This window comes from Vanacampus margaritifer, chromosome 1 (genome assembly GCF_051991255.1).
Source record: "Vanacampus margaritifer isolate UIUO_Vmar chromosome 1, RoL_Vmar_1.0, whole genome shotgun sequence".
NCBI classification, from domain to species: domain Eukaryota; kingdom Metazoa; phylum Chordata; class Actinopteri; order Syngnathiformes; family Syngnathidae; genus Vanacampus; species Vanacampus margaritifer.
Genome location: NC_135432.1, coordinates 55965337 through 55987904, shown reverse-complemented (window position 1 = coordinate 55987904; position 22568 = coordinate 55965337). Strand labels below are relative to the sequence as shown.

General features: G+C 39.4%; 2 protein-coding genes across 2 annotated transcripts; one reads left to right on the top strand and one right to left on the bottom strand.

Annotated features, from left to right (window-relative positions):
- Positions 1-353: 353 nt before the first annotated feature.
- kif15 (kinesin family member 15) lies at positions 354-11998 on the bottom strand. Its single transcript, XM_077555419.1, has 35 exons — positions 11821-11998; positions 11582-11612; positions 11176-11362; positions 11011-11087; positions 10636-10673; positions 10469-10560; positions 10199-10375; positions 9908-10117; positions 8864-8989; positions 8363-8485; positions 8116-8257; positions 7939-8030; positions 7463-7672; positions 7210-7387; positions 7001-7142; positions 6651-6792; positions 5941-6108; positions 5740-5868; positions 5182-5287; positions 4946-5111; positions 4678-4828; positions 4501-4586; positions 4346-4424; positions 3604-3690; positions 3416-3520; positions 2729-2851; positions 2315-2461; positions 2112-2204; positions 1867-2031; positions 1459-1553; positions 1322-1388; positions 1204-1241; positions 989-1121; positions 748-879; positions 354-658 (listed from the first exon to the last, which is right to left on the bottom strand). The coding sequence occupies exons 1-35, from the start codon at positions 11837-11839 to the stop codon at positions 596-598; spliced, it is 4119 nt and encodes a 1372-aa protein (XP_077411545.1). The 5' UTR covers positions 11840-11998; the 3' UTR covers positions 354-595.
- A 1222-nt stretch (positions 11999-13220) lies between these two features.
- tacc3 (transforming, acidic coiled-coil containing protein 3) lies at positions 13221-21743 on the top strand. Its single transcript, XM_077555418.1, has 17 exons — positions 13221-13367; positions 14217-14385; positions 14449-14576; positions 14659-14705; positions 16343-17321; positions 17406-17454; positions 18276-18411; positions 18816-18874; positions 18964-19097; positions 19189-19231; positions 19816-19941; positions 20521-20588; positions 20664-20707; positions 20798-20958; positions 21040-21146; positions 21233-21353; positions 21530-21743. Exons 2-17 carry the CDS (start codon positions 14218-14220, stop codon positions 21593-21595), a joined length of 2436 nt encoding a protein of 811 aa, XP_077411544.1. The 5' UTR covers positions 13221-13367; position 14217; the 3' UTR covers positions 21596-21743.
- Positions 21744-22568: the final 825 nt, after the last annotated feature.

The window sequence follows — 22568 nt, the reverse complement described above, 5'->3', positions numbered from 1 at the left end:
AATTTACTTGATAATTTAAATAGTTCAACTAATAACAATTAAAACCAAATGAATATAGATACAAATAAAGTGTTAAGGTTACTCCTGCAAATAAAAATGTGGTGATAAACAAACTAATTTAAATGAACACATTTCTAATCATTTTTGGGAGGTAAGAATCAGATGGTCGGTCAATATGAGTAATGCCACTGCGAAATGTACTTAATGTTATACGAAATGGCATCACCCAATGCCAACATCAAATGACCCGGCCTTTGGCAAACTACACAATTGTACACTACCTAGTACTGTATATTGTATAGCATATAATAGTTTTAAGACTTGTTAAAAAGAGAGGAATAAAGCACAGAAAATAGTTTAAAAGGTAGCTTTGTTTTTTATTGAACTTGTAAAATGCCCATATGATATCAATTTAAGCAAGGAGGATATTTTTAAACTGGCACATAATTGTTGTCAGTTTGACAAATATCTTTAAAAAAAAAAAGAGAAAGAAAAAAGAAAGAAAATCAAGTGACAGTAAAGGCTCTTACAAAAATCATTTTAAAAAATAAAATTAAAATTAAAATTTCAATCGATGGCACAAAGATTTGAAGGATCACAGCAAAGGTCCAGTGATGTCTTGTGTTAAGCTCATCTCTGCTCGAAGCTTTTCGTTTTCCTTTGAAACATGCGCACGCACACACAAAATAAATATCATTAAGAACATCTTCATTCATGTTTAATATTCCAGACGGAAATAATATTCACCGCATGCAGCCTGGTGTTGTCCTTCTTTAACTTGACCAAATATTCAATCCTCTGTTTGTGGTTCTTGTGTCCCACCAGTTTTCCATTCTCCTCAGACAGCTGAACATTCTGTTTACGGAGAACCTCATTCTCCTGGAAGAAGAGTCACTTTCACTTACAGTATCAAAGCAGTGAGCTAAATAAATCTTATCGCTATCATTTTTGCAGTAAAGAAATACATAAAGCGCAGCGGGGCTCTGACCTTGAGAAGCTTCTCCTCATCCTGCGCCCTCAGGCTCAGCTCTCTCAGTTCTAGACAGCGGTTTCTCAGTTCTGTGGTCAGCTCCTGCACACAAGTCTGAGACTGGGCCAACATGGACTCCTGGGCCTGCATTCTAAAAGCAACAGAGGAAATAATCACGTTCAAGCCCGAGCACATATGAAGGAGTCAATTAAAAGCAGGGCTTGGTGGCTTACTTTTTTTGCGAGTCAGACAGTCTTTGCATCACTTTTCCCTGTACAAGACAAACACGGAAACGGTAATACAATGAAGACATTTAGAAACTTTAAAATCAAGAGGGACAACAACTCTAACCTTCTCTTCTCGTTCTTCTTGTAGCTCTTTAAGAAGAGACTGCTTGATGCCTTCGATGAGCTCGTCACTGCAAGTTTAACAGTAACATCATTAATGTCCCTCAGCACAGTGTGCTATTAAGAATCAATCAACTCAACCTGTTTGTATTTCCACCCTGAGGCTTTTTGGTGTAAAACTGGTCAAGCAAGCCCTGAATCTCCATGCGGACCACCTCTTTCTCAGTCAGCTGTGTCTGAGGACAACGGAGGCACATTATTAATGAGCCTCAAAAAAAATTAAGAATCATGCAGGAACCCGAAAAAAAGCTACTACGGTGGTGCGTTAAGATACCAGGCTCATAACTCAAATCATCTTTCCCCCCTAAAATGAATGCAAATCCCATAATTCATTCCAGCCTCCCTAAGAAAACCCCCCAAATAATCTTTGTGTTACTTAATAAGAAAAATAACACTTATTGTACTTTACAAAAAGAAAGTAACAACATAAATTAATATAATAATAAATACATTTGGCACATCATGATAAATCAGTACTACTGTACATACTTTGAGTCGTCGAATTTCCTCATTCTTGGCAGCTCTCTCAGCATTGAGCTCTGCCAAGAGAATCTCCATGGTCATCATGGAGGACCGGCGGTTCTCCAGTTCCTTCTCTTGGCTCATGAGGACCTGGTTCAGGTCCCGGCTGAAGCTACCCGGGGTGCAGGGGGTCTTGAATGGGCAGAAAATGGAGCGTTACAAAAAAAGCTATGAAGCCATGCGCAGGTTCTAGAGACCATTAAAGAAAGTACCTTGGGTATTGCTTTAGGAGTATTAGTTGACTCGACATGTTTGAGAGCTCCATTTCTGATGCTTTTTTCCACAGCTTCATGCTGCTGTTGCACCTGGGGCCACACAAGAGTTTTGGATCGTGTGACAAACAGACTATTTGTGTGCCACTAACTGTATAAGTATAAAGTGTTCACTATTGTGATTCTTCTCTTCGACAAATTACCTTGCGCTGGAGATTCTGGATCGCAATGTCCTTTTGAGTGACTTGCTCTTGAGCAGCTTGAAGGAGGTTGCTGTGCTCATCTAAAACCTTTGTAAGTCGTTCAACCTCCTCGTTTGCGTAAACGATCTCGTCTTGCAGTACTTCAACCTGACACATATACAAACATACATTTTAAAATATATATATAAAAATATATATATATATAAAAAAAAATATATATATATATATATATATATATATATATATAAAATATATAAAAATAAATATATATATAAATAAATATATATATAAATAAATAAAAATAAATAAATAAATAAATATAAATAAATAAAAATAGCTATATATATATATATATATAAACAAATAAATAAATATATATAAATAAAAATAACTAAATATATATATCCCCCTTACCTCTATTTTGCTAGATGCATCCCTCCTCTCAAACGTTTCTTTCAGGTCTGTGATTTCTGTTTGCATCTTGGTGTTTTGCTCTCTGATGCCATTCCGTTCCAAGCAGGCAGCATTGTACTTGGCCTGGGGGGGAGCGATGTCAAGACACGGTCAATTTAAATTTTGAGATTGGTGAGCTACAGAAGGCAAGGAAATTCAAGGTTACTCCAATACTTGTGTTTCTTAAAATGAATTTCCACTGCTGGCGGTTCAAAACAAAAATCTGTCAGCAAGGAAAGCAGTTGCATAAGAATATGTGTGGTCATGCTCAGTTAATGTCATACTTGAGTTTTTTATTTTATATTTACTGTATGAGCTACAAATATTTACAGTATGTTGGGCTTTAAAGTCACATAAGGCTAGAGTAGTGATGGACTTAATTGGGTATACTCGCCGTCATAGAAACAAAAAAAGATTTGGGGCTGCAGTGTTCCAAATATTTTTGTCAGTGAATGAAAATTCAATGCATGCCACTTGCTTTGACATAATGGTACAGTAGAGTCTCAAACCAACATCCTTTTGGGAAAATCAGTTAAACTGTTTTTTTTGCATGACAAACCAATCAAGCTAACCCATCCATGTGATAAAAGCAATACTCTGATGTAGTCGTAAACAATAAAGGTGAAATATAATAAATGCTTTAAGTACAGTGATATCACTGCTGTCTCCTGACAGATGTGCAATGGTTTGTTCCTTGTGGTTCAGCTCACTGCGGAGGTCTCTGGTTTGGTTGATCAGATCTAGGACGACATCCTGACAAAAACAGAAGAGATTTAGACGGGCAGTTGATATGCTGGAAATACGTAGAAAAAAGACAATAATTCACTGGGGCCTACTTTGTCCTGTTCGACCTTCTGCTCCAGGCCTTTTATGGTTTCATTGGCAGTACACAGACTTTGCTCTAGATGATCAAGTTTGGAAACCTTGGAAATGACAATGACAGGGTCAAATGCAATACACAATGAAACCTCCAAACGCTAAATAACTTCAGCTCAGTGAGCATCAAAATGGCTGTTGAGTTTTACATTGTGATTAGCTATTTTTGTGACAACTTATGACATATGAAAGCTTGATAATACAGTATAAGGAGCAGTCGGAGCAGCCAATTAAAGCAAAGTATCATATAAAAAAATATATTTTTACGTAGTTAAAAGCACTATATAAAAAGCAGCCCATCCATCCATGAAAATGTAATCCCAATTCCAGTAATAGCTATTCAGTGCCACTATTGTCTTGTTCACCTTGGCATCTATTAAGTGATTGATTGTACTTCTTGTTTTATATGCATTTGTGTTAATAAAGAACAACAACCTTTTATTACCGAATAACTCTCTTTGTACTTTTAGTACATTAAACAATGATCAAATATACTGTAACTTAAAATGTTGTCTGTGCAATTACAGTATGGATATAGTTGATGCCAGTAAAAAAAATTATTTACATGATTTTGTGTGATATATAAAATGTTTTGAAATTAGAGCAACTTGGAAGCCATCCAAGGTTATGGAACAGATTTGTGTGTGAATTTGTGTGTGTTTAGGGTCCCCCCCAACATAAATAATACAATAATGGACAGACCTGCTGTTGGATTTGCACGGTCATATCTGAGACTTGTTTACTCAGACGCGTGTTCTCCTCAGCCGTTTCACTAAGTTCTCTGAAAGTAGACCGGAAAACGCTTTATACTTTTTTTTTTTTTTAATTGTTTGAAAGAAGACAACCCCGGAACTTACTTTGATTTATTTTCTCTGTTCTCTCTTAGCTGGTAAGTCAGCGTGCTGGTGTGCTCTTGCTCTGTTTCCAGAGAGTTGTTTAATACCTATCACAGGAAAAAGCAAAAACATATGACATGACTTATTTTTACATTTAGTTTAGGATGAGATGAGTTGAAGTTTTACAAGTTCACTGACAGCAATCTGAGCCCTCAGTTCGCTGATCTCCTGCTGCCGGTCCTGCATCTGCTGTTCCGCATGATCGGCATCAAACTTTGCCTCGGCTTGCAGCTGGTCAAAAGAATCCTGCAGAGTGCGGTGCTGCTCCAGAAGCTGCTCCCAATCTCGCCTGACATGATGACATTGCCCAAGCAATTTTTTTTTAATTATTTTTTTTTTTTTTTTAGCAATTTTAATATTATTGGGCAACAGCAACGGTAACAAGCCCACGCCGCCGGCTCCTTACTGGACTTTGTCGAGCTGGAGCTGCGTGCTGATCAGACTGCTGGAGAGCTGGCTCGCCTCTCTCTGCTGCACACTTTGCTTGTCTCTTAGCTCCTCCTTCACGACGGCCAGCTCCTTGTCGGAGGACTCCAACACCAGGCGTAGATCTCGGATCTCACTTCTCAGTACTGAAAAGGGGAAAAACACACCTTCATTAAGCATCTGAAAAGTTTTGAATACGCTCGACAGAAACGGCACCTTCTGCGTTTTCCTGTTCACGCTGATGTTTTTGTTGCAGGCTGTTGATCGTGTCCTGTAGTTTGAGATGATCTCTGTTCTTGTTAGCGCGCTCAGTTGAAAGTTGCTGCATCAGGGTAAAAGTAAGTTAGTTACAAGTTTCTTTGGCCCTTCCTCGGGTCTCCTGACAGCCTCACGACTCTGGCTGGAAGTGTTCGGTTTAGGTGAACGGTATGGGATTTTTTAATAGGTTTTAGGTGAACTAATGAACACACACACTCGCACATAAAAAAAAAAAAAAAAAAAAGAGAGCGCAATGATGATGACATGTCAAATCGGTAAAATTACCGAATGAACAATACTGAGCTCTCCAGGAAAAAAAAAGAAGAAAAAAAAAAGGGATAAAAGTAAGCCATTATTCTAATTTGATCAATGGCCCCCAAGGCTTGATTTATACAGTACTGCATGGTTCAAGTGTCACAAATCCGAATGTTTGCTCTCAAGTAGCACAAAAATCAAAATTCAGCCAAACTGGATCACCAATTGTGACGATTTAAAAAGCATGAAGAAATATCTCACCTCCTCCTTTTGTCCAGACTCCTGTGCCATGATGTGGATCTGCTCCTCCAGTTTTGCAATTTGCTGCATTAGCTTGCTGTTCTTGAGCTCTTCCTCCCCCAGCTGGGCCCGTACCTGACTTGCTTGCTCCTGAGAAAAAACGGCAAATCATTTGGTGAATCTCGCGACACACATTCTAGTCCACACAACAATTTTGATTACCTGCACTTGACACAGTTCTTCAGTCAGTGCCATCTCGGTCATGTCTGAAGGGGACGGCTCGGTCAAAATGTCATCTTGATTGTTGATACTACCGTTCAAGAGTTCTGGGCTGGACAGTGGTACGAGACGGGAGCGCAAGTTGTATGCTTTGGTGGGTGTCGAGAGAATCTGATGTATGAAGAAGGAAGATTTAGCAGCAGTAACAGAAGAAAGAAAACTTGTGAAAACGGTTTTGATCTCCTCTAAGATGACCTTGAAAACTCATACATTCCTTGACAATAATATATTATATGTGATCTCACTAAGTGTAAACATGACATTCTAATATTACATTTGTGGAATAAGACTTATGAAGCAAAATCCAGCCATTTTTATCCATCTCAAGTGGCGGCCATTTTTCTACTTGCTGTCGACTGAAGATGACATCAATGATGCTCAGGGCTCAGGTTAATGACCAATCAAAGATCACTTGTTTCCTAAAGCTGAGCTGTGATTGGTTGTTACCTGAGCAACTGTGATGTCATTTTCACTCGACAACAAGTGGCAAAATGGCCGCCACCTGAGATGGATTAAAACGGATGGATTTTGCTTCATAACTCATATTCCTATAATGCAATATTAACCCAACTGGTGGGGCTGCATAGAACCTATTATTGTCCCCCCAAAAATTGTGGGTGGACTTTTCCGCTTTTAAATGATCCAAACCTCACCTTTAGAGTTTCAACATGAATTCTGTTCAATTCGGAGACTTCTTGATTTTTGTAGGCATTTGTGGCTTCCAAGATATTCTCCAAATGTCTGTTGGACTTTTCAAGGTACCGTTTGTCCGACTCCAACTGAGACATCTGCTTCCTTTAAAAACACAGACAAAAGTCCACATTCACATCAGTCATCTTTACACACTTGTTCCGGAAACGTAGTTGTTTGACGGTGTGATTACTGTAAGCTGATGTTCACCACAGTTTACTTTGTAATTCCCAAATTCTTGTCTTTTTTTAGATAGTAGGATACCCCCACCTACAGTACGTTAGTTTGTATAATAAAATCGAATCAATCCTACTTGGTGATGTCCTTGTACTCATCAAAAGCTTGTAGAACCGCTGTGAGGCTTGACTGTTTCTGAAGCAGCTGAGCTTTCAGCTTCTCCATTGCAGATGCAGCAAAAACGTCTGCAGCCGAGGAGATTGAAGCACCGGCGGGAGCTGTGAAGCAGCAAGAGATTTGTCACAAACATTCTGAAATAAGCTCTGCTCAAAATTTCCAACTTACTTGCTGCGTTCTTCTCCGCCTCCATGGCCCTCTGGAAGTCTCCTTCCAGCTCTTGAGCAACTTGTGCTGCGTCCTCTTGGGCTTTCCTCATCGACTCAAGGGAGCGAAGCTGACGATTCTCCTCTCTGAGACTGTAGTTCTCTGCTGCATAGCGAGTCATCTTGGGGTGATGTTCAATCTTGAAGGCAAAACGTACACAACAATGTACAATAAAGAGTGTAATGCAATAGTTATGATATGGAAACAGTTCTACCTGGTCTTGCAAAATGCTAATCTCTTCTTTTAACTGGTCAATGAGAGCCTGCGAATCCTCGTCCGAAAGTATGCCACATTCTGCCTTGAGTTTTTTCTCCAGGCGACTGATATGATCCTCTCGGAACTTGATGATCAGGCGACTGGAGTGGATGAATTTGTCCTTCTGAGTCCAGGCCTCCTCTAGCCGAGATGCTTTCTTAAGCAGAACCTACAGTAAGCAATATAATGGAGGTCGTTACAAAAAGGGGAGACCAGTGTCATTTTTGATTGTGGACACGGTGGACAGTTTTGTTAACTCTTTTGTGGTTTAAAAGTTTTATTCTAGGGCAAAAATTCCATATTTCTCTCAAAACAACAAATAGGGCAAAATAAAATGTTACACATTGCCACATGATGCTGTTTGTGTAATCCCACTGCGGTCAAAACAAGATCAATTAAAAAAACACAAAGTTAAAAACGGAAAATGTGACATGCCGTCTTCTCTTCCTCTCGTTTCTTCCACAAACGAACAGCCGCTATAAACTTGGCTTTGTACAAGGAGACAAGTTCCGTATCCATGGACGGTTCTGGTGAGGCAAGAACATTTGATTTTTTGACAAAACGCCAGAAAATCATGAATTGCATTATGTAAAAACATGCTGCGGGTATTACTTGAGATGGGGAGACCTGCTCCTCCATCTTTTCCGTCATCCGCTTGCTGGGATGAGAGAGACTGCGCAAGCTGCTCCCTCAGCTTCTTCACCTCAGCCTGCAGCTGTCTCACATTTCCGTGTGTGTCTTCATTAACAATGGCCTGTAAAAACAACAACAAAATACTATAAAGTGCTATACAGTAATTTTCACCCAGGCCTGATCTGATACAACATGTTTTTTTGTTTGTTTTTTATAGCAGCCATACCTTGTTCTTGATCAGCTTTGCTCTCTGGGCAAATTGTAATGTCGATAATGTTTCACCAAAACATTTTGATCCAGGGTGAACATTGGCTATGATGTAAGTCTTTGCATTTCCTCCAAGAGAGTCCTGAAATGTCATGAAGTCATCAATGCCATGTAATGTCACGATGCTGGCATTCATTTTAGACGTTACGGATGACGCACAATGAACTAGTTTATGGCATAAAACACGTGGTCACGAGTCACAAGAAGGCTATTTGATCGTTTTATTTCTATGGCCTAAAAGTGTATTCCATACAAACATTCACTGTAATGATGACCTTACCACTGTGTAAGCCTAACTTAGAGATAGCCTGCAGCCCATTTCAATTTATGTACAAATGGAAAATAATTCTTTCGTAAACCAAAGAGCCATTGTAAATATTTCCATCCATCTTCCAATCTTTGAAAACACACAGTTACAACAATTGCTCCTTAAAGGTATTTTGCCTTTTAAGCGTCTCACCCGTAACAGGAAGGTTAGTTTGGAGTCTCTGTAGCAAATATGGCGGTTCTTCCCGTTGGACACATCAACCAAAGCCATGATCACCTGACCAAGGCACATGAGGGAGCGATTGATACTACTGGCCTCCTGTAATAGAAGCAGAGGACAAAGAAGCATTCAGTTAATTTAACACAACAGCCCCCAGTCAGAGAGACATGGACCGAACTACTGGAAAGAAAAGCCAGTCAAGAAAACTATCAAGAAAAAAAATGCATTTTGCAGAAAATATCAATTCAGCAGTCCTATATAAAATACAAGTTCATTTCTAAAGGTGTTTCTTGCAAAATATTGTACGCTGATTCAATTTTGAACATTCTATTTCTGTGAAGCAGGATTTTCTGCAATGATGGCGACCAAAACAAAATTACAAAGCAGACTTCACATACGCAACACACTCCGGGTGACATTTTCTCCCATTCCCTCAAGATGGGAGCAGCTCATTGAAGGGAAAAAAGAGCTGGTCTCCGACACCAGTTGTCAAAATTAATCAACAACTAAACAAACAGCATATTAAATCGACAATGATCATAATCATTTAGAGTCAATGTTTAAATTTAAAATTTCCAAATCCTCCAATTTCAGCCTCTCAACAGTAAATCTTTTCTGGTTTCTGCAGTCCTCCATGAAAGCAGACTGGTTATCTTTTTGTTAAGACATTTGCAAACATTTTTGACAACATTAACATTTTTCCCTATTTTCTGACTTGTTTTGGACTAAACCCATAATAATCAATTTATTGGGGGGGGGATCATGTTTAGTTTATTATGAAAGTAGTTGTTACTTGCAGCTGAAACATGAATGAATAATCTGCAACTGACATGCACAAAGTAAAATAATTGACTTTGTGTTTTTAATAATTAAGCTTTATTTGCTTGGGTGCCAGTTAATCCGAATACTGTTTTACGCGGAATTTAAACTAAGAAGAAAAAATGGTTGGGGGCCGGCGAATTTTCAAAGACAATTCGTAATACCTTAATGAGCCTAAAAGTGAGCAAGAATCTTCACCTTAAGTCTGGAGCCTTCACTGTGTGTGTCTTTCTGCCTCTCCGAGCCAGCCAGATCAACCAGATTCAGCTGAGACATTCGAATGTTCACCACCTCATTAATAGACTCCTTGGACTCCAGAGTCATGGTGAACACAGCATGAGATCTGGAAGACTCACGGTTCATAGAGGTGGAGGCCACTCTGCGATTACGCCAGCCACGAGACAACACCTACATGTCACAGAGCATAAAAACCTTAAACATAAAACAAATAATTATACGGTTCATTTTCATCAGCTAACAAATGTCTACCTGGTACGCCTCAGCAGCAGAGCTGACAAACTTCTCCACGGCCCCCTCCACAAACACACCCTTCTTGATGTTCTCTCTGACAAAGAGGCTGGCGGAGGCCGTGTCCAAGAGGTCAAAGATTTGTTCATTGTAAATCTCGATAAATGAACATTTACAAAGAAAAGTTTTGGACTGAGACTGAAAGGGGAAAGATAGAAGAAACATGTACGATAATAAAACAACATGCGTACTTCATGTGCATGGCGATAAAATGGCGCAGCTCAACCTTACCATTTCTCTGTTGATGAGAAAGAACAGGTACTCAAAACTGCGAGGAATAACGCCCCGTAGTTCATCTGTAAAGTTGTCCAACTCAGAGGGTCCTAGTAGTGGAATAAAACAACTTCATGACTTTTTGTGTTATACAAATAGTACACTGATTTTTCCTGAATTCTCACCTAACATTGTGAAGGTTTTTCCTGATCCTGTTTGGCCGCTGCAGAAGGAATAGAATGCTCATGAGCAAGCCAACCAATTGGGACAGCTAATACATTTAGGGACATATTATGGAAAATGTACTCTCTATTGGCTAATTTTAGCAGTACAATAAAAACAGTGTAAGTATGTAGGATTTGTATTTTTTTTTTTTATCGCTGAGGCATTTTGACAAAAACATGTTAGAGACTTGTTAATAAGACACCTGAGCACTTTTTAAACAGTAAATTGATATATACGAGGTGTCTGAAAAGTAACGGGACTGGGTGTGCACATCTCTTTTATGTTGTCAATAAATCACATTATATGGTGTCCTTTTAACAATTTTACCAACTTACTAGGCAAAAATAGTTCCATTGTATCCATTCATACATGACTCCACAATATTCTTTGCCACGTTGGAGAAAACAGAGTCCTGTTGAAGAAGAATAACACACAATAATGTTAACTTAACAAAGACAGTCAAGTTTGAGGACTGTAATTTAGCACAAATGTCACCAAACCTGTGACGTGTCCATGTCAGCAACATGATCATAGGTGAAGGTTCGTGGCTCCGGTTTGGAGAGCAGACGTATGGTGTTTGGTGAGGTGACTTTGAGACACAAGGTCTGATCTCCATCTGTGGTTAGTCCGGTGCGCTTGGTCAGAGGTCGTACTCGGACGAAAACTTTGATTGAATCACTGTCACCGCTAAAAGAGCACAATGTAACATTGATATTGGTACAGTTGGCTTTTGTATGATGTTTTGGTAACAGTTTTTTTTTTGTATGTATGTATATTTATTTACATGTTGTTGTACAGTGTGTAACCTGTTTGTCTATGTCTGGACTTTGATTGTGCAAATAATGATGATTTGTATTCTTATGGCTATCGATTTTGCTTAGTGTTGAGTCCCGTTCGAGTCTTTACCTGCCAGCAAACTGGTTGGAATCGCCAAGTCCTGAAACAAAAAACACAAGAACTGTTCGTGCATAGCGTTCACATAAAAGTTAGCATGTTACATTTGACACAAATCGTACAATTAAGTAACGTTTACTACTACAAATAAGAGTATGCCAATAATTCATCCTTATCCGTAGGTTGGAGAGGACTTTAAATAAAGTCAGTCGTAAAGTAGCGTTCAGTGGACTTATCAATATGTTTATTACCTTTTCCTACTAAATTCATTGTTGACGGCTTAAAACAATTCGCGGTTATGTGGAAAAGTCCAAATTCTTCATAGTTTGTCGAACTAACAGGATGCCGACTTTGTTTACAAGCAAATTTGGCGGGCAGCTCGTCACGTCTTCCTGTTATTCTTCTTCGATGAGGAATCAGCGGCAAATGGTTTCCGTATCGTTGCATGTTGCCACCTTCTGGATTGTGCTCAGAAGCCGCATTTTATTTTCAAAACTCAAGATATGGTCCGTTCGAACTCGGTGAAAAGTTAAAATGGGAATAAATAAATAAAAAAGTGAAATAGTTTGTTCTAATTGTAGCATAATATTCTTAATAAAGTAAACATTCAGTTTTTTTTAGATTGTATTGTTTTATTATCAAAGTCATTACAATAAATTAACCACTTCTTTAATCAAATCAAATCTAAAATGCACATGTAAAATTATTTATCTTAATAATAAGAGAATAATAATTATAGTTTTTAAAATTCCGTTCTGTAATAAAACTCAGCTCTTTATGTAAAATTGTATATTTTGATTAACCAATTTTCAATAAATTAAATAAAAATGTATAGGTAAGAATGGTTGGTTAATTAATATTAATTGATATTATAATTCACAACGAATCCATTAAACAATATTTTTAATAAATCTAGACGTATTGATGTGATTAGTTTAAGCAGAAGATGCAGAGAGGACATGGAGAGATGTAAGCGGATTTGCTCTAGCCGCCCCTGAACAGAGTTATGCCAAAAGAGAAAGAGAAAGCTTTTGCAAACATTGTTTTTCCTTTATTAATTACAATAAATAAATCAACCAATTATTTAATTAATAAATAAAAATTTAAATGAGTGTATACAGATTATAATGTGTAATATTTTCATAGTATTTTTAATATTGAAAATCGAGGTAACTTAATTTAAAAATGAATAAATAAAAATGTTTAAAACCAAATTTAGGGCAAATAATTGCTCAATTAAGGCCATAAACAGGACTCTTGATTATGTAAATGCTTAGTGGGCCAGATGTGGCCATTTTACCCAACTTTGTTTATGTTTTCGCTGTTACAATTCAAAAGTTACAAATGTAAAATAATAATGGCTAAATAAAATGTTGTTATGTGTACTTTAAATTATAAATTAATTATAGGTACCTCGAATTGATAAAAAAAAAAAAGAAAAAAAAAGAAGAAGCATTTAACAAATACTAAAACGACAATCAGAACATTACATTTGAAATTAGACTAGTCCCAACCCATTTCGTTTAAAATGTGTTTAAACTGTTTTCCTTTGGCGTGAATGTTGAACAATGTGGACTTTGTTATTTCTTGGAGGTTGTGAAGTGCTCAAAGCGCAGTCGTCAGTGTGTTATTTCCGGATTTCGCATGATTGGCTACTTTGAATGTTCCCAAGGCACTATTGGTCCATTTCAGGCGTTTAAAATCAAACCGTCTTCTCTCACCGGGAACGCGAGGATTTTCCCGAAGTACGCCAGTCTGTCTTTTTACACTTTGGAGTTGCCTTTAGGTGTGTTTTAAGGTACGTGACAGAGAACACGTTTGTGAGTTGTTGTATTTACTGACTAGTTAACCTTAGCTTGTTTGGGTAGTTTATCGGGACGGTATAACGGAAGTTGTTTGTGCCAATGTAGCGTAGACGTTAATCTAAGCCGTGTGAGCAAACGAACGTGAGTGTTAACAAGTTTAAAGTATCTTTGAGCTATTTTTTTTAAACGTTTATAACTATTTTTATTTACAACCCAGCTCTCTGCTTTTCCCAGCGTTTTTAGCGTGCGTCGCCTCCCAATAACTTGAGACGACATCGTTGCCCAAGTTTCGTACTATGACGAAGGCATATCGTTCTCAAATGATGACCAACTGACGTTGTTTTGTTTTGTCGGTTACACACGATGTAAAATAAATTTGACAGGGTTCAACTAGTAAGGATGTCATGTCACGTGACCTATTATTTCTTCATACTTATAATTAATACAGGGTGTAAAATACTAGCTGGGAGAGGCTCTAGAACACCCGCAAGGCCTAGTCGGGTTAAGAGGTTCACAGAATGGATATATGTATACAATTCTATGCACAGTGATAATGTGCACATTGTGTAAAGCGTGTTATTTTGGGCCCCAATTATTATGCAAATAGTCACCTTTAGCCGTTTTTAGCTGTCATTTCATTTAGAAATGTCTAGTAGGTTAATAGCCTGCATACCAACAAGATTTCACCTTCTCAAGCAGACCTTCAGGCTTTCACCCGTCCTCTTTTTGGTACAATATTTCTTATCAACTGGCTGCAGCTTTGCCGAAGACCTCCTCCCCTTGGTGTGTTTTGAGGCCTTCCAGTGAGTTCTGGATAACCGTGTTCATTCTGTTGTACACAGGATGAACTCTTTTGAGGTGAATGATGAAAATCGCGGTGTGTGCCCCAGAGGAGGAAAGCACAGCAGCACAAGCGAGGACATTTTCGAGCTAGACCAGCCGACTGGGAGGCCATCCATCCTCCGTCAGACGGAGAACCTCCCCAGCAAGACTGTGCCGAAGGGCGTGAAGGTACACGATCACACCATCAAACTGGCTTCTACCTTTTTACTAAAACCGTTGTTTGATGTTTAGGTTTGTTTCCAGACTCCACAAAGAGACCCGGTCTCTAAAAGGATCCTATCTCCCACAAAGTTGGTTAAAATGACAAGTGTGGATGAGTGCACAAAAGCGCTAGAGTCCTTGAATTTGGACTTGACAAAGTATGTACAATCAGTAAGTTATGAAGTGTCCATGGCAGAATAAACCAATTTAAACTTTTTTTTTTTCTCTCTCTCCTTTTAGCACTGTGCAGCAAGAGACATTAAAGCAACCAGATGGTCCCAAACAAGGTAGTGTTACCCCACCGATTCATTTTTTTACTAGCCTTTTTTATTTAAAAATGTGCGGTACCACCCAAAGATTCACCTTCTCAAGCAGACTGTCTGGCTCTCACTCGTCCTCATTTTAGACAAACTTGTAAAAAAAAATATATATATATTTTATCAACGGTGCACGTCGCGACTGTGGCTTAGTACACAGTACACACAAAGATAATTAGACTGTTTTTGTCCCGATTTTTATTATTATTATTATTTTATTTTTTTAATTCTTCCCAACTAGGACAAGGATGAGAAATGACAGATTATCTTCTACTTCTAAAATTTTGACACAGTGCAAGTATATTTTTCATTTATCAGTGCCTGTGCGACCAGTAGTAAATTGGCAAAAAAAAAAAACTGTTCTTGAATATTTTTTTGTTGCTGACAAACTTCTGTTTTGCACTTTGGCCCATTTTACAGTAATACAGTGAAAATGAGCGAAGATGATTTTGCAAGTCAATTTATGCCGAACTCAAATGACAACTTTTTAGTCATTCAAGCGTGATGTGGCAAAAGTAACACACAAAAAAAATGATGCCAGATTTTCTGTGTCGTGGTTGTGAAGCACCCCAGACGACAATTCCAAATCAGGCATAACGGTGAATGTTTCTGCGACACAAAATCTACATTTATGTAGTCTGACCTTGGCATTACAATGTGTACGCCGCTTAAAATTTCTATTCGCATCACAAAAATTTCTGTGCTCCTAGTTAAAAAAAAATAAAAAAGTTACATCTGGATCCCTGTGTGGTCTGACGTGTGTTAAGAGATAAGCAGTTCAGATAATGTATGGATGGTCCGAAACTGGTCAAGGCTCAACAATGTAAGGGTTTGTTGAGAAAGCAGATAAGCCCGAGTCATGACTTTATGAATTATGACATGAAATGCAATGTAGCGTGCCAAAAAGTGACCTGATTGAGGTACAAGCAAGCGGGCATATATAAACATATCCTACAAACTTTGTGTGTGGTGTGTTGGAGCCACATTGCTTTATTTGAGATGTTTGCCCAACATTAGGTTAAAATTGTATATTTTGTTATTGCAAACCTATACTGTATGCTTTTGTAATTTGGAATGATTACTCCCTCTACGTTTTGTTAAAGGGATACTTGACTCGTTGAGCCATTTTAGCAGTAAAAAGTTAATTTAATAAAATAATTTCATTATTTTTCATTTACAATTAGAACCTTTTTTAAAAACAAATTTTCTGGGTTTGGTCGGCAAACTGAGCCATGATTGGTTGTAACCTACTTCCTCAGCACGGGTGATGTCGTCTTCAGTCGACAGCAAGTGGGAAAATTTGTTTTTAAAGGTATTAGTTGTACATGAAAAATAATGAAGTTATCAAAATATATGACGATATAATGAGTCAAGTCCTTTTAAATTAAAACACATTTTGCCAATTGCTGTCAACTAAAGATGACGTCGCTCATGATCAGGAAACGGGTAATGACCAATCGTGGCTCAGTTTGCTAATGTCGCATGACCAAACCCAGGAAACATCATCCAAAAAAAAAAAAAAAAAAACTGATGTCAGACCCAACTCAACAAAAAAAACTGTTCCACAATGTACATAATTTAATAATAATAATTTTGTTTTGCCACAGAACTGTCTTCCTATCCCGATGACGACATGCCAATACAAAGCAAAGGAGGTTACCAGTTGGACTTTGATAACCTGGACAACATGAACCCTTTTGGAAGTTCTAATAAGATGGTTCCCTCGCCCGCGGCTGAGAAGAACCTTTCTGCCGAAGAGCCAATCAACGTGTGCGAGGAGCCCACCGACAAGTCCGATTTGGCACTGGATGACACGCTTCCTTTCATCCGCTCTGTGGAGAACTCCCTCGTCAACGTCAACTCGGCGGACAGCAGCGGCGTCACGGTGGTGAATCTCCCAGCCGAGCACGACTCGCGCAGCGCCACACCCGACGGGGAGGACCCCGCTAAGACCTTCCCCAGCGGCGATGAAAACAAACCCGCTTTTATGGAAGACGCGCCCCTGCCTGTGAAAGGATCCTACAACTTTGATGTTGACACCATTGACACGCTGGATCCTTTTAAAACCGGGGGCTCCAAAATTCAGAATTCCCCCGTCCTGGTGAGGAAAGCGCAAGATGGCGACCCGCCCACAGAGGAGGCCCAGATAAAGCCTGCAGATGAAGAGGTTCCCGTTCAAGCTGACGCGAAGGTCACCGACTCTGTGACCCGGACGCCATCTTGCGCTCAAGCGGCTGATTCGGAGCAACCATCGGCGGCCCCGCCTGCCAAGGGAGGTCCGGTCAAGCTGGAGTTCAACTTTGATGACGGCGAGGTCAAACAGAGAGGCCCGCCCAAGAAGTTTGGCAGGAGACCACCTGGCCTCAAGTCCAAAGGGGCGGCGTTGTTGTCCGACACCAAGGCGCCGGCAGACGGCGCGGGAAAGTCGGCTGCCGGTGTTGACGCCTTGTACTCTTTTGATTGTGAAGAGTCGGACGGCCCCAACTTTAACCCCTTTGGCACAAAGTCCAACATTAGCAACTCTCCCAAGAGCGGTCTGCACGCCAGCCCTCGACACAACACCACACATGACGAGACACCTGCTCAGTAAGCCAACACGGAACGGAACCCGAGTGGAGTTTCGTCTTGTGCTTGACCTCCTAAATATGCTTTTGTTCTCCTTTTTTGTAGGGCCAATGAGAGCGTGTCCACAGCTGAAGACACCGCTGGAGTTACTGGGGTCAGTTACTTGCAGTTTTTGTGCTGGGATTTATTGTTATCAGATTCAACTTTTTGGTCTCCAGAGCATCTCGAGTATTACTCCAACAAGCAACTATAACCAGGGATGTGATTTTTCCGCTAATTCGCGGAATTCTGCTTTTTTTATCTCCCCCCCCCCCCCCCAAAAAAAAAAAATTCCGAATTATTTTATCTTATTTTATTTTTTTTTAGTAGTTCATTGTGTATGCACATGACTCCGACAGATAACATCTTCTGCTATAACAAAGACATTTGTGGTATGCTCTAATATGAGTTACTTTTCATTTGGTCATGATACAATTATTTGTTCATGAAATTTGAACTCTTCAACATTAATGAATGAATACATGTTAACTTGGTAATCACATTAGTTAGATATGATGATATTCTCAGTGATAGTTTTTAAAAGCAAAGGCAGTCCAATGTTTTTGAATGTGACTGATTTTGAGTTGACTAAAACTGCCATTTTATATGGGATAGTTCAATATACATTGTTGTTTTGTCTATTTCTTTGTCATGTGAGTGCATTGAAAGTACTTAAAAACACGGAAAACCCATGAGCTCCCCTTGTCCCCCCACCAGGGCACTGCCCTGGACCTAGCTGGGTGCCAGCGGCCCCCAGACCCCCGGCTAAATTTTCAGATAATTTCACTTTGGTCAAATCACATCCCTGTATAACAAAAATGAACATTTAATCCTATTCATTTGAAGAATGAATTCTCTCTCTTAGGAAATGGTTCTCTCGTGGTTTGCATGGGTCGGAGATATGAAGAAGCTACTTTTTCTTTCTTTTCCTTTCAGAAAGTTGAAGAGACTGCTTGTGATCATGACCAGGGTGCACCCCCCAAAGCTGAAAAGCCTGCAAATAATTTAGCTGAACAACAACCACAGACCACTTTGTCAAATGTAACTGAAGAGTTCGTGCCTGGGACTGAATGTAAGTACATTCTCCCATGATGATCAAATTTTTGGGTAAAAAGTTATTCACTTGGTATGTAAGCTAGTCTGCACTGAGCTTTTTAAAAAAAAAAAAAAAAAAAATGTTTTTTTTTTTTTTTTACCATTAAATTATATGATGATCTACATTTAAAGGATGGATGGAATAATAAATAAATAAACCTCATGGCATTATAAGAAAATAAAAACATTGCCAGAATGAAATAATAGCCTTTTTGTCTAAGGTTGTAATATTATGTGAAAGCCCCACCCCCTCAAGTTTTGGCTTAGTGTCTTTTTTTATTATTATTATTCATAGTGGCCCTTGTAGACCTTTTATTATTATTATTATTTAATTTCAGGATGGCTCATTGAGTTTTTTTTTTCTTTATCATTTCTCCAAAGTCATGTCCAACAACTTTGAGGGACAAATCGACTACCTTGAACAGTTTGGCTCAAGCAGCGTGAGTGATTTCAATATTTCTCTTGAGCGTTATAAAAACAATTCCGCATGTGATATTTTTGTTTAAATATTAACTTTCTGTACAAAAAGTTCAAGGAGTCTGCACTGCGCAAACAGTCCTTGTACCTGAAGTTTGACCCCCTTCTGAGGGAGAGCCCGAAGAAGTGTGGAGCAGGCCCCGGGTTTCCACTGCAGGCGCCTCGCCCCACTGCTCTCGTTTCACGGTATGAATGTACAAATTGTGGCTCCGCCTCCTGGACAGCTAATCATTTGGTATTTGAAAATCAAACGGTTGCGTTTTTCTGCCCAATTTAGGTTTGAAACTCGAGCGATGGCCGAAGACTCTCCTGCAGCTCCTGTAAGTGATTGCTAGCGACATTCATCACTGACTGTTAACAATTGTATTGGCAAATATTGGAATAAGGATCATCCGGTCATTGGTCATTAAGAATTTGGTTGGTTAAACATGTTTTGAAGCAGTTCAAGCAAAATGAAGTGCACGAGAAACATGTTATCTAAACTAAAGGCACTTTTTTCCATTGTACCCGAAAACAGCCTGGCTCCACCCCAAGTGGTCTCTTTTTCGCTTTTTGCCGCTTTTTCGGGGCTACACGTTAACAGCGGAACCTTTTCAAAACCTATCCCAAGATCGTTCAAAACATCACTGGCATCTGATTGGCTGGCAGATGTAGGTGTTTCTTAAGCCGCCACCAAGTCAGAAAAATACTTAACCATATTTATAAATGATTGCACATGTACCAATGTAAGAAATAGTGAAGCTTGTGGTAAAAAAAATAAAAAATTAATTTGCGCGCGCGCACTTTTTTAATAATACAAATGAACAGGTGTTCATTTACAACATTTGAGAGTGATTCTCCCTTCCCACTGGGAAGGGTCAATTGGAAACATGAAGTCAAAGACATGCTTACTCTGTTTTTGCAGCCTCCCCAAATACCCGAGAGCCTCGTCCCAGCTTTCTCGCAGCCTGCAAGCACAGAGGACATCATTGACGTGCTCAAGTACAGTCAGAAAGACATGGATGCAGCCATTGACAAAATCCGGGCTGAGGTATGACCGGCAGAACCACTAGTGCAGTCTCTGAAAACTCAAAACCATACCAATGCCATTATGTTTCAAAAATTTTGACTTGTCGAAGTAGCAAACTCGAATAGTGGCCACCATAGACGTATACATATTTGCACTACCCTGAGTGCTGAATCTCCTGATGTTGCCGCCATATTGGATGTGGCAAAGTGGAGCAATCGCTGAATATGCCTCATTCGTTTGATGCTTGGAGATCAGAAGCCAGATTTCATATTTTATTATAAATAATGGCTGTTGCCACTTGTGCTGAAAGTCTTCACAAAAAGCCCTTAAATCGCAACTATGCTTTTCAGGGGGTGAATTTTAGTGCTGACATCATTTTTGTATTGCATAGCTGTCACTGTTAAGCCCATTCAACCGTCCCTTTAAGACTGAGCAATGACGTTTGATTTGATAGATAATGCATATAAAATCCCTAATGTGCGTTTGAAACCATGATCTTACCTTTGAACTAAATTGCTCAAAGGTAAGTAAATACTTGTACTCTGAAGCTTAACTAAGCATGCAGTTGTCAGTGTAGCAAATTGTCATCTTTCTCTACAGGCCAAGAAAAAAGAGGACCAAATGTGTACCAAGTACAACCAGTTACAAGGCGATGGTCAGGAAATGAGGTGGGCAAAAATAAGCATTATTTTTACGTAATAGCACTATTAATATATCAGCTGACGTTTCCCCTTTCCCAACAGGAAAATAATTGTAGAATTTGAGCTGATAATTGCAAAAATGATGGGTGAGTAAAAAAGAAAAATTCAACAAAAAAAAAAAAGAAAGTATGCATGTTATGAAGAGTTGTATCTGAGATTGTGTGGCTGTTGTTCAGCGGACCAAGAGAAGGAGCGCGACGCTTCCCAGGCCAAGCTGAACAAGGTCCTGCTGGAGAAGGAGCAGCTCGCCACCGACCTCGACGCCATGGAGAGATCCCTCTCCGACCTTTTCAGACGGCTGGAAAAGTACAAGGAGATCGTTGAAGGTTACAAAAAGGTCCGTACCACCCATTTGGTTAAATGATGTTAAAAACAAGGTGGATGGAATTTCATATTTGACCAATTGCCCTCCCCCCAGAACGAGGAGACCCTGAAAGCGTGTGCTCAGGACTACCTGGTGAGAATCAAGAAGGAAGAGCAGCGCTACCAGACCCTCAAAGCTCACGCCGAGGAGAAAATTAGCCAGTAAGAAAAAAAATGCTCACACTGTTGTTTGGGATAGATCTGCATGAAGCCCGCCTCGTTCACGTCAACGCTGTCGTCTCCGTTAGGGCCAATGAGGAAATCGCCGAGGTGCGCTCCAAGAACAAGGCGGAGGTGTCGACGCTGCAAGTCCAACTACGGCGCGAGCAGATGAAGGTGCACTCGCTGGAGAAGAACCTGGACCAGAAGGTAAATGTAGTCAAACGCATTTGGATGGATTATAAAGGGTGGGACAAAAGAGTGTCATGTTCATCTCATTCTCTGCAAGTTTTCACTTCTACAACAATCCAAGGAAATCACAATTTCCCATCAGTGGTGAGGTATTTTTTTCCAAACATGCTTTTTTTTTTTGTTTCATGTCGTAGACGAAGGAGGCCGACGAGCTGACCAAACTCTGTGACGAACTCATCAGCAACGTCCAGAAGGGTTGATTGATTGCTCCTCTTGTTGTACATATTCAGATGTTTGTCTCCTTTTACTGTTGGTCGCAACCTTTCATTGTCTTGTTAAGGTACGTTTGTCTTTTGTTCATGTTTTTACAATACTGTAAAATAGGATTAAATAAAAAGGATGAACCTATACAAAGTGTCAGCTGGATTTTGTTAACCCTGCCATTCACAGCAGCAATTAAGAGTACATTACATCTATTGACAAGTTGTTTTTCTTCTACATGCATGAGACTTGATTTAATTGCGGCAACATGGTGACGTAGTAATGTAATAGGAATAGATAAGATATTCTTCCCCTGCTGCATTTCTGGACTTGATGGATGACTTTTTCTCTTTTTTTTTATTATTTTTTTATTTTTATTTTTTCCACGGGTGACCACATACACTTTATTGGAAATTGAGTTATTGACTAACAAACAAATTAAACAATATTAGTTGTGTTTAATTCTCTAAATGCATCTTTTTTTTCCCCTGTTGAACACATTTTTGTGTCTGCAGTTCACTAAACAACCCACTAGATGGCATTATATACTACAGTTGACTAAAGTCCACGTAAAATCTGTATTTGATTTTGTTCTACTTTATACCAAAGCGTACGTGTCGTCGTAGTGTGCTGGAGACCCAACTATTGAGATCCATGCATTAAAAAAAAAAAAAAAAAAGTCACATTTAAAACAATATTGGAACACACCTGTCGGAGCCAAACTCTCGTCATCACCGTCCTCGTGCAACCCTCCAGACAAAACCGAATCTCAATCCGGTCCACAATACGTCCCTTCTTTCCTGGAGTCATCGCACAGTCCGGTCACTTCACTCCCACAGCAGGACAATGCGCGTCCAAAACGCTGAAAGGAAATCCTAGCTCCAGAGGGAACATTAGAGTCGCGTAAAAGAGGAAAGGCCGCTGGTCGTTTGGGGCCAACTAAGCGGGGCCCATCACTCATCTAGAAAAAAA

What these genes read in the sequence shown, in the direction of transcription:
- kif15 (XM_077555419.1), bottom strand. An exon ending in TTCATGTTGAAACTCTAAAG is followed by an intron (nt 6,109 to 6,650) that starts GTGAGGTTTGGA and finishes TTCATACATCAG; the next exon opens with ATTCTCTCGACACCCACCAA. An exon ending in AACAGAGAAAATAAATCAAA is followed by an intron (nt 4,425 to 4,500) that starts GTAAGTTCCGGG and finishes GTCTACTTTCAG; the next exon opens with AGAACTTAGTGAAACGGCTG.
- tacc3 (XM_077555418.1), top strand. Translation starts at nt 14,218, where the DNA reads ATGAACTCTTTTGAGGTGAATGATGAAAATCGCGGTGTGTGCCCCAGA. An exon ending in TTGAATTTGGACTTGACAAA is followed by an intron (nt 14,577 to 14,658) that starts GTATGTACAATC and finishes CTCTCCTTTTAG; the next exon opens with CACTGTGCAGCAAGAGACAT. An exon ending in TTGACAAAATCCGGGCTGAG is followed by an intron (nt 19,942 to 20,520) that starts GTATGACCGGCA and finishes CTTTCTCTACAG; the next exon opens with GCCAAGAAAAAAGAGGACCA.